The following is a 9805-nucleotide window of genomic DNA, read 5'->3' as shown; positions in this document are numbered from 1 at the left end:
TTTGCGATCTATTTTTATTTGCTTTTATTTTCAGAACTATTAATCCAAAACCCAAAAATATCTTGTTGTACTTTTTTTATTTGCGGTCTATTTATCCAATCTATTATAGCATTTTTCCCGTCACGCACCAATTTCTGGCACCATTACCCGAAAGGGATTGACAACCCCTTTAGCACGTCGGGTTGTAAGGATTTGTTATCTGTGTGCAGGGGTTGTTTACGTTGTGTTGCTTGGTTCTCCTACTGGTTCGATAACCTTGGTTTCATATCTGAGGGAAATACCTACCTTCGCTGTGCTGCATCATCCCTTCCTCTTTGGGTAAATACCGACCTAGCTTCAAGCGACATCAGCCCACGACTCCCTGCGGCGACCGTTGGAAGCGAACTGCCTCCTCCGCCACCCTGTGCGTCTCTGGGAAGTGCCCCGTTGACAAAAGAGAGCAAGACAAGTCAGCAATAAAAAGGAAAGGAAGCCAGCTTCGCAATCCGGCAGAATCAAAAGAAAGCACTTACTAGCGAAGGACTCGTCTAGGTGCTGCGCTTCGAGCAACATACCATGCCGCACCCTGTTACTGCCACGGTCGTGGTCCTGGAGCACCTTCTCCAGCTCGGCGTCCTTGGTGACGGCCACCTTCAGCTCGACGTCCTTGGGAGCGGCCGCCTTCTCACGCTCCTCCCTGAGGCGGAGGAGCTCCGCTTGATGGGCTTTCGCCGCCGTGACGGTCGCCGCCTTCAGATACTCCACCTTGGCCGGGAGTTGGCCCTTGTCATCGGCCAGCTTGTCACGCTGCTGACCGGCTTCGACAAGGGCCTGCTGGGTTTCCGCCGCCTTGGCCGCCTCCACCTTAAGGCGGTCCACCTCGGCCTGAAGCCGGCTCTTGTCACCAGCCAGCTGCTCCTACAGTCGGACGGCTTCGGCAAGCGCCTGTTGGGACCCCGCCGCCTCCGCCTTCAGCTCCGCCACCTCGGCCGGAAGCCGACCGGCATAAGCAACGGCCAGGTCGCGCTGGCGGCCAGCTGGAATCAGCCAAGTTCACCAAACTGGCACCGCGGTTGCTTCGGCTGCACAACAAGAACTCAGAGTTAAATCAAGTCAAGACTACTTTAAGATTCAACCCAACTACTACGTAGTTGGCCCGAATCTCAGGGGCTACACCCAGTGGGTGCGCTAGCGCGTCCCCACTAAGAGCACACGAGAAGCTTACCTTTGGTGACGGGGAGCGCCTCCTCCCTGGCGGTGAGCCGCACTTTGAGCTGTCGGTGCTTCTCCAGAAGCCGGTTGAAGACACCGACCCAGTAGGCATCAAGTTGCTGAGAGCAGAGATCAGCACAAGACGGAGCATTTAAGATTCGACACAACTGCTATGTAGTTGACCCGAATCTTAGGGGCTACACCCAGTGGGTGCGCTAGCGCACCCCCACTAACTAGCTGCAAGAAGAAAGGCATAAGATGAAAGGAAGAACTTACCATCACGATGTGCTCCAGCTCCCATGCCCGCTCAGCCTCGGCCTGGGCGAAGGCCTGAACCTGCCCCGCGCGCCCGCGGAGACGTTGGCTCATGGCGGCCATCGCCGCCTCCTCCTATGTCAGAGGCCCGAAGAAGATTTCGCTGGGCCCAGCCCGAGCTGGCTGCGACCCAGCGGCCTAACGGCTCCCCTGCCTAATCACCAGGGTGTGCTCGCCGCTCGCCGTCTCCTCCTCGGCCGGCGTCCCCTCCGGCAAGGTGGCTAGTGTCGCCTGCGGCGCCATGTCTTGCAGCGCCCCACCCGTCGGTGCCTGAGGCGCCCTATCTGGCGTCTCCCGCGGCGCCTCCTCCCGCCTTGTCCGCCCGCTCAACCACGTCGGTTCACGACAGGGTGTTGTCCTCGATATCCATGACCTCCCGGTCGTCCACCTCCACCTCCACCCGGCCATCCTGGTCGCGCTGCCCCTCCGACAGCAGCATGTAAACCGTCGCCGCCAGATCCATGCCTGCCGGCATCTCGGGCCACGCCGGCTCCCCGGCGGCCCGCCCCCTCACTGCTACAGCCCTGGCCCAGACCTGGGCCGACGCCACCTCAATATCCGGCTCGGCTATGTTCCGGTCCTGCCAGGCCAGGCCCATGGTGTCGTCCGAGTCGAGACCAAGGTCCGGGTCGGCCGTCTCCTCGTCCTGGTCGATAACGCTGAACCGGGTTCTCCGGAAAACGGCGCCACCGCTGGACGCGGCCTCCGTCGCCGCCAGCGCCAACGACATCGACGACCTGAAGCACAACGAAATAAGAGAATAAGGAAAAAAGAAGTCGTTCGGCGGCTCGCCGGAAGTCAGCAAAAGAAAACGTACCCAACCACCAGCGGGACGGGGGGTCTCGCCGGCGCCACCTACGGAGCGCGGCATCTCTTCCTAGTGGGCGGCTTGGTGCCGGCCGCCGGGTCCGCCGCACACTTAGCAGTCGGTTTCCGGGGCGCAACATCCCCCTTTCCGTGCGGCCGACTAGCTGCTGCCGACGTACAGGACGACCCGGCCCCAGCCGCGTCGCCGCCTCCTTCCCTCGGCGTCGCTGCATCACCAACTCGCGTCAGCATCCCCGCGCCGCCCTTCGGCCGGCATCACAAGAAATCAAAACACAGAAGCTTACCCGTGCGGTGCCCCGCGCCGGCTTCGGCATCGGCCCCCTCCGGGTCCTCGCCCAGGACCAACGCCTCCTCCGAGCCGGCCCGCACCACCTGCGTCGTCGCTCCGTCATACGGATGCCGGATGGCGTTCAGCAGCACCTCCTTCGTCGCATCAGGACGGAGAAGAAGATGAGAAGCAGCAAAGTACAAGGACTCACCACCGATGTCGGGTTCCCTTGACCGTAGGGAGGCTTCCTGCATCGCTACTCCGCCTTCAGTCCGGCCTTGGAGATATCGTTGACCCGGCTGGCAATCTACTCCGGCAGCAGGCGCCAGGGCGACATCCTGTTGGGGTCTTGAAGGCCGGTCATCTGGCCGATGATGTTGGTGCGGCGCTGCAGCGGCAGCACCCGGCGCATGATGAAAGCGGCGATAAGGTCTGTGCTGGTGAGCCTCTCCCGGACCACCATCTCCGCCACCCGGGCGCACAAGTTCAGCACCTCCTATGACGGATGCTTGGGGAAGTAAGTCCAGTTGGTCTTCCCTTGCGGTGTCGCGTCGATGAAGGGCGGCAGGTTGATGTGGTCCGCGTCGAGATTGCGGACGTAGAAGGAGTTCTACCACTTCTTGGCAGAATCCTCCAGCGGCATCTTGGGGCACCCCCCGCGCGACTGCGTCGAGATGACGGCGGCCCCGCAGGAGGACATCTCCCCGGCCCCCGGCCCCTGCTGCTTCAGGAAGAAGAAGCGCACCCAAAGGTCGACTGTGGGCTCGACCCCCAGGTACCCCTCGCACAGGGTAACAAACCCCAACAGCTGCAGAATGGTGTTCGCGCCCAAATGATGCGGCTGGAGCCCAAAGAACTCCAGGAATGCACGAAAGAAATCGCTCGCGGGAAGACACGACCCGCGTTTGAAGTGCGTGTAGAAGACCATGCGCTCGGTCCCCTCCGGCCGCGGCTCCTGCTCGCCGTCAGGCAGGCGCATGGCCACCTCTGTCTCCTTCAGCAGGCGCTTCGTGTCGCGCAAGTACGTGATGTCCTCCTCGGTGATGGTGGATCCCATCCACGAGCCCGACGGCAGCGCCATCAATGGTTCGGGGCAGAGCAGAGAAGGCAAGAAGAGAATGGTGGTGAAGTCTTTCTCGAGAACGGAGGAGCGTCGCAGAGCGCGGCGGTCACAAGAGCGAGAGAGAAGGAGAAGGAATAAGATGGGGGCGCGAGTGAGAATAATCTCCGCCGCCCCCTCCTCCCAATTTATAAGCTGCAGCCCGAATGTAGGGAAGTGGGATCGTTTGCGCCCGCCCCTCCCACTTCCCCGCAATAAGTGCACACGTACCACGCGCAATAACTTTCTCGAGAATGGCAACCGACCCACCGCGCCAAGGGTGCAAAGTGGCGGGCCCCGACCCGTCGTCCTGTCCCGTCGCGCGCGTGGCCTGTCATGCCTCCTCAGCTCCCAGACGCCACGTGGCTCCAGCACCGAGCCCAAGAGATCATGCCCAAGATTCGACGGACTCCTCGGTTTCCCGCCCGTGCCAGGATGCCACGAATCGGCTTCTAGAAGCCGGCACACAGTGGGTGTTGCCGGACTCGGCGGTCGCAAGCTTCACCAACAGCCGCCTTCTCAGGGGGGGGGGGAACTGCGAATGCCCCCTGCTTGAAGCCGGCGATCCTTCATAGCTTCGGGGACTACTGTCGGCGGGATGAAGCCCGGACAAGCAACGAAACCCGGATCCTTTTCAAAAACATTGGGGTCAGCATCGCCCCTCAATCTGGCTCGCACTTGGCCGGGTCCGTCGACCCGGCCAAGCCCTCCAACCCGGCCGAATCCTTCGACCCGGTCAAGACGGCAACCCGGCTATGACGGCTGGCGCAAGCCGGCCAATCACGGCGAACCGAGACTTCCCCAGCAAGCCAGCTCCCCCGTGGCGTGTTCCTCAACCCAGCCACGGGTCAACTCCCGTCCCATCCGAGGCGTGCAATGGGACGAGTCTCCATAAAAGGGATGAGCATGACCACAGTAACCCACCAACTCCTCTGACCGACAGAGGCGTGGCAACAGTGCCCCACCTACCCCGCTGACCAAGGCCGGCGTGGCTACAGCGCACCCGTCGTCACTGCTGACGCCAGCAGACGGCGACCAGGCGGTGCACCACTGTAGCGGACTCGACCCGGCCACTCCGTGACGATCGACAAGACGAAGAACAGTGACTCCTGGCGCACGGGGCCCACGCCCGAAGAGCCTAGCGAGCCCCGGCACCCATCAGGTCCCAGCACCGGCTTCCCGAACGCTGACAACCCGGCCCCACGGTCCTGTAACTTTACCATTGTAACCCTGGGGGGTTGACCTATAAAACCCCCCAGGAGCCCTCATGTACACGGGCACGCATACAACAGACCACGCACTCACATGATCAGTAGACACACACCGGGGGAAGGAGCAGCCTATGCTCTTGTCAGTCTTCCTTCCTCCCCAAAACAGCTCTAGGAGCAAGCTTGTAACATCCACATATAAACCACACTCGACAGGACTAGGAGTGTTATCTCTCCGGAGAGCCCCGGACCTGGGTATGTCTTGCGTCTCTCGCTCGTTCATGCCGACCTCGCCTCTGGAGCCCACCGGTGCCCTCGAGCCTCCTCCTCTCTTTAGCCATCCTTTGACATCTGCCGTGCACCCATCATGACAAGCAGTATATTCTCCCCCTGAACCTGAGGGCCATGCGATCAGTTCTCTGCTGGTCATCTGGAGTTCCTTGTAACCCTGTGTCCTTGTCACGGTGTCGTCCCCGAGAACCCAAGCACACTGGATATCTTGTTTCATCAACTTGTTCACCGCTTGGCGTAGTCTAAATTAATTACCCTTTCGTGGTTTATCTCTCAGCGAATGCTTCCGCTTTACTTTGCTTTTCTTCTCAAGCAACCTGACCTGTCACAAGAATCTTGCACGTATCGATTTCCATGCGATTACTATAATCAATCATACTAGAAATCATCTAGCTCGATTGGAGTTCGATGCAACTCCACGAAGGAGACGAGAGAGCAGGACGATGTTTTCTCGACAATGTGTGTAGCATAGTTCTATCAAGCACAACACGATGTCAAGCTCAACACACCAAACCAAATGAAAGATGGCCAAAATTTGGTTACAGATATAGCATAAAAAAGTTAAGGCCTGCATACAGAGATGACGTTACAGATATACGTTGAGATCACAAAGACAAAGATAGATCTATAAATCATTTAAGTTCGATAGTTACTACAACGCCGTTCACAACAATCTCAAGGTACCATGGCCCATTGGCTACGAGCATATCCTAATTCATCAGGTAGATCCACTGGCCACGACTTTGCTTGCGTCGTCCACACTTTGTTGTTCCCTTATGAAGGCAATAATATTCTCTTTACCACGTCCCCAAATGGTTACAACTCAGTACAGGTTAGAGAAATTCTGCAGCGGTGTGCACTATGAATGAAGGAATAACAGCGCATACTTCGGATGGGAAAAATTCGGGCACCAATGTGCATTTTTACTGGTCTAAGATGTGGGGCAAACTTCAGCGGCCCCAGTTTGGCTCCCTTGCACACTTTTCCTTGCAAATGTCAAGTAGCCAGTGTGTCCTCTAGCTGTGCTGCAAGGCCTAGCAATAACAGAGGATGTCTGAGTACTGTCTAAGGCTTCTCCAGCTGACCGAATTTTCCGTTTCTTCCCAGGAAGTGAACAACCCTCGCTAGAGGCTTCGTTGACGGTTGCACTCTTCAGAGCACCTTCATGTACTTCATAGGTGCGAAGAAGAATTTCAAAAGTTCTAATATCTGCACAACAACACAACAGTATGAAAATAAACTTTCCGCCCGACCACTCTTCTTGAAACGGAGTAACTCAGGAATAAGAGATCACCATACTTTTAGGTAAGTTCTGTAGTTATTTATTTTCCCCTAAACAGGGCAAACTATGATCATTTTATCATTCACGGTTCAATCAACTCTAGATCATTTATCTCGAAACAAAATGAAGAACTCCAAGAGATCTAATGTTCTTGAGCACAAAATCATGGTGAGTCCATTAAAGAAACCATTAAAACACATACACAAATTAGAACTATATGCGTGACATGGGAGATGATAGAGATGTGGCAATCTGTGCCTCCAAAAGAGACTATATGAAAGCAGTAGAAATGAGATTAAAATGATGCTCGAGTCAATGAATCTGCTTTGATAACTAATTCAGAGCATTTTTATGTATGCAGGTCTCCAATAGACTTCAGAAACCACACAACTTTAGATGATCACATCAAGATTTTTGAACACTCTTAAGGCTTATGCTTGGACTGCAAATGCACAAGAACTTACAATTTTATGTATGTTATTGTATCTCTGAAATAAGCATACGAAAATAATCAATGACATGAGTTCATCACAGGGGCATGCCCAGTGCTGAAAGCTACCACACAAGGTGGGGTCTGGGAAAGGGAATTTCTAGACAGCCGTATGCTTGGACTGCAAATGCACAAGAACTTACAATTATGTATGTTATCGTACGTCTGAAATAAGCATACAAAAATTGAGCTATATTACAAATCAATCAAGCGCGTTCATCACAAGGGCGCTCTCACACAAGGTGGGTCTGGGGAAGGGAATTTCTAGACAGCCTTACCCCTTGCACAATAATTCTGCAAGGAGGTTGGTTCAAACCCAGGATCTCCAGGCCACACACAAGTGGAGAGACTCTACCACTGCGCCAGACCCGCCCTTGTGAGAAATGACAGTCTCAGGCAGATCATTGGAAAAGAACCAGCTGGGAAAAGTACAGCCTAACTCCATTCAGTGTCAACTTCCGCAACAACAGAAGTTATACGAGTCCGTGAGTCATGTGAACTCATATCAACATTATAAAGTTTCTAAGTGAAGTAACTATACGAGTCTGTGAATCATGTGAACTCGTACCAGAACATTATAAAGTTTCTCGCGTAAGTAACAAATTCAGGGCAACATACCAACCTGTGAAACAAGACCTCATAGTTTCGCAAGCACGCTGTACTTGTTCAATGCAAGGTGAAAAGGAGCATAGAACACCATCTTGTCGTAGCATTGTACCAGCTGACGGTATTGCCAGCCAAGGCTGGGGTAAGTCCAGGAACACAGCATCAGCAGCTCCAGAGTACTCATCTGGGAATCCTTGTCCTTGTATGTCCCGAACAGCAACTGTAATAAGGCTGCTTAGGCCATTCTTCTCAAAATCTTCCCTATTTACCAAAGGAGCTCAAGTCACAATAGCACAAAGCATATATCAATTAAACCACATGACTGACAAAAACATTCAGCCTTGTAGCAACATTTTTTTTCCGAGTAACCGGCAGGAGCACTGCCTTTCAAATAGAAGAAAAGAAATTGTTAGGGGTATTTACACCGGGCTTTTTGAAGGGTAAAGCTAAGATACCAAGAAACCACATGCGGACTACTCACGCAAGAGGAACCTGCTAGGTCTATGCATACAGAAATCTCCCAAAGCAAGATGCGCCACCTCACAGTGGAACATCTTTTGGGCCATGAATATTCCCCGGTTCCTCTCCTTCCAGATGCTCCATGAGGCTACTGCGCTCACATGTTAAATGATCACAAATACTATCTATTACCGCAAAGATAGGTAGTAGCTAGCCAGAGGCTTCTGTGCTCTTGTAAAATATATTTTGCATTATTTATGAAATCATGAGGTAATGGGTTCGAGTCCTGGAAACAGCCTCTTGCAGAAATGTAGGGAAAGGCTGCGTACTATAGACCCAAAGTGGTCGGACCCTTCCCCGGACCGTGCACAAGCGGGAGCTATGTGCACCGGGCTGCCCCCTATGAAATCATACAATTGTACTTCAATTGATGTCACTGTACTCTGAGTTGCAAGTGCTGCTTGAAAAAGAAGTGATACTGAAGTCATATCTTTGTGCCGTTTAAGTGGTCACCCTTGAAAGTTTGACAAAACCCTAGATGTTGCAAAGACATGGACAGTTTTTAGGCAACAAAGCATGGGTTTTCTTAAATCTTGTATATCTTATTTGTAATTGCAGGCCAATCTATTGTATGTTTGTATCCAATACCATGTCACAGATGTTTGATAGATTGTTTCTGACTGTATCTGTTCTCATATCTAAGCTTGTTCATTTACAAACTAATAGTTCTATATACTGCAAAACAAGTTCAGAAAACCCATGCAGGAAATAATATCAAAATCATCCTTCTTGTGCATTGTTCCCATGCTCTGTAATGTAAAAGCAGATCCAAAAACTATGCTGCACAGGTAAGGTTGTTAGTTTCCACATAGTAGTCTAAATCGAATCTCGTAGAGACTCCTGAGCTTTGATTTGTGAAGCAAGCAGACAATCACCTCTGAGATGTTAATTAGCCCTCAGGTGTTTGCTTACCTTGCCGAGTCTGCCCTCTGGTCGTGGAAATCAAACGTGTACACGCGCCCGTGCGGCGCGACGGCGCGGGCTAGCGAGGTGGTGAGCGAACCGCTGCCCGTCCCGGACTCCAGCACGACGCACCCAGGGACGAGCTCGAGGTATGCCACCACGAGGCTGATATCGGCAATGTAGAGGATCTGTGTCCGGTGGCTGAGCACGAGGGTCCAGAGCTCCGGGGTGGGCGCGAGGAGGTGGACGAACCCGCCGCCGGCCTTGCGACCGCCCTTGCCCCCGACACCGCCGCTGCTGAATACCTTGGATCCGAAGTGGCGGCCGAGCCAGTCGGCGTGGCGGAAGACGCCGAATCGGTTCTGCAGTACGCCGGCGGCGCTGACGGTGACTGCGCGCATCGAGTCGTGCCGTTCGTACACCACGACGGTGTCGCCCTCCGTGATGCGGCGCTGCGAGGTGGGCTTGTTGCATGGATCGAGTGGAACCATCATCGCGACCGGGAGACGAGAGTCTGGGCGGCGGCGGCGGCGGTGTGCGGTTTATGTGTAAACCCTTGAATTTGGGGAGGTTTTCTGTGACTGAGTTTTTTTTTTAAGGAACAACCTTGTATTCCATTACAAATTTAGACTGGCCGAATCGCCGGCTACAGAGTTTACAACAGAACTCAAGGGAAATAGCCTAGCCAAGTTTCATATTCACCATCTTCTAATCTTACATCATGTGCTGCTAGGGTCGTAAGCTGCTACATTACAAGATCCTGAACAAACATTAACATTTACATCATCAAAAGCCACATTCAACT

At 53.8% G+C, this 9805-nt stretch overlaps 1 protein-coding gene across 1 annotated transcript; it reads right to left on the bottom strand.

Annotated features, from left to right (window-relative positions):
* Positions 1 to 5799: 5799 nt before the first annotated feature.
* On the bottom strand, positions 5800 to 9593 carry LOC125537851 (tRNA (adenine(58)-N(1))-methyltransferase catalytic subunit TRMT61A). Its single transcript, XM_048701169.1, has 3 exons — positions 9010 to 9593; positions 7595 to 7839; positions 5800 to 6409 (listed from the first exon to the last, which is right to left on the bottom strand). Exons 1-3 carry the CDS (start codon positions 9492 to 9494, stop codon positions 6132 to 6134), a joined length of 1008 nt encoding a protein of 335 aa, XP_048557126.1. The 5' UTR covers positions 9495 to 9593; the 3' UTR covers positions 5800 to 6131.
* Between the last annotated feature and the right edge of the window lie 212 nt (positions 9594 to 9805).

Source organism: Triticum urartu, chromosome 2, assembly GCF_003073215.2.
Source record: "Triticum urartu cultivar G1812 chromosome 2, Tu2.1, whole genome shotgun sequence".
NCBI lineage: Eukaryota > Viridiplantae > Streptophyta > Magnoliopsida > Poales > Poaceae > Triticum > Triticum urartu.
Note: the sequence above shows the minus strand (reverse complement) of the source record. Positions and strands in the feature narration are given on the sequence as shown.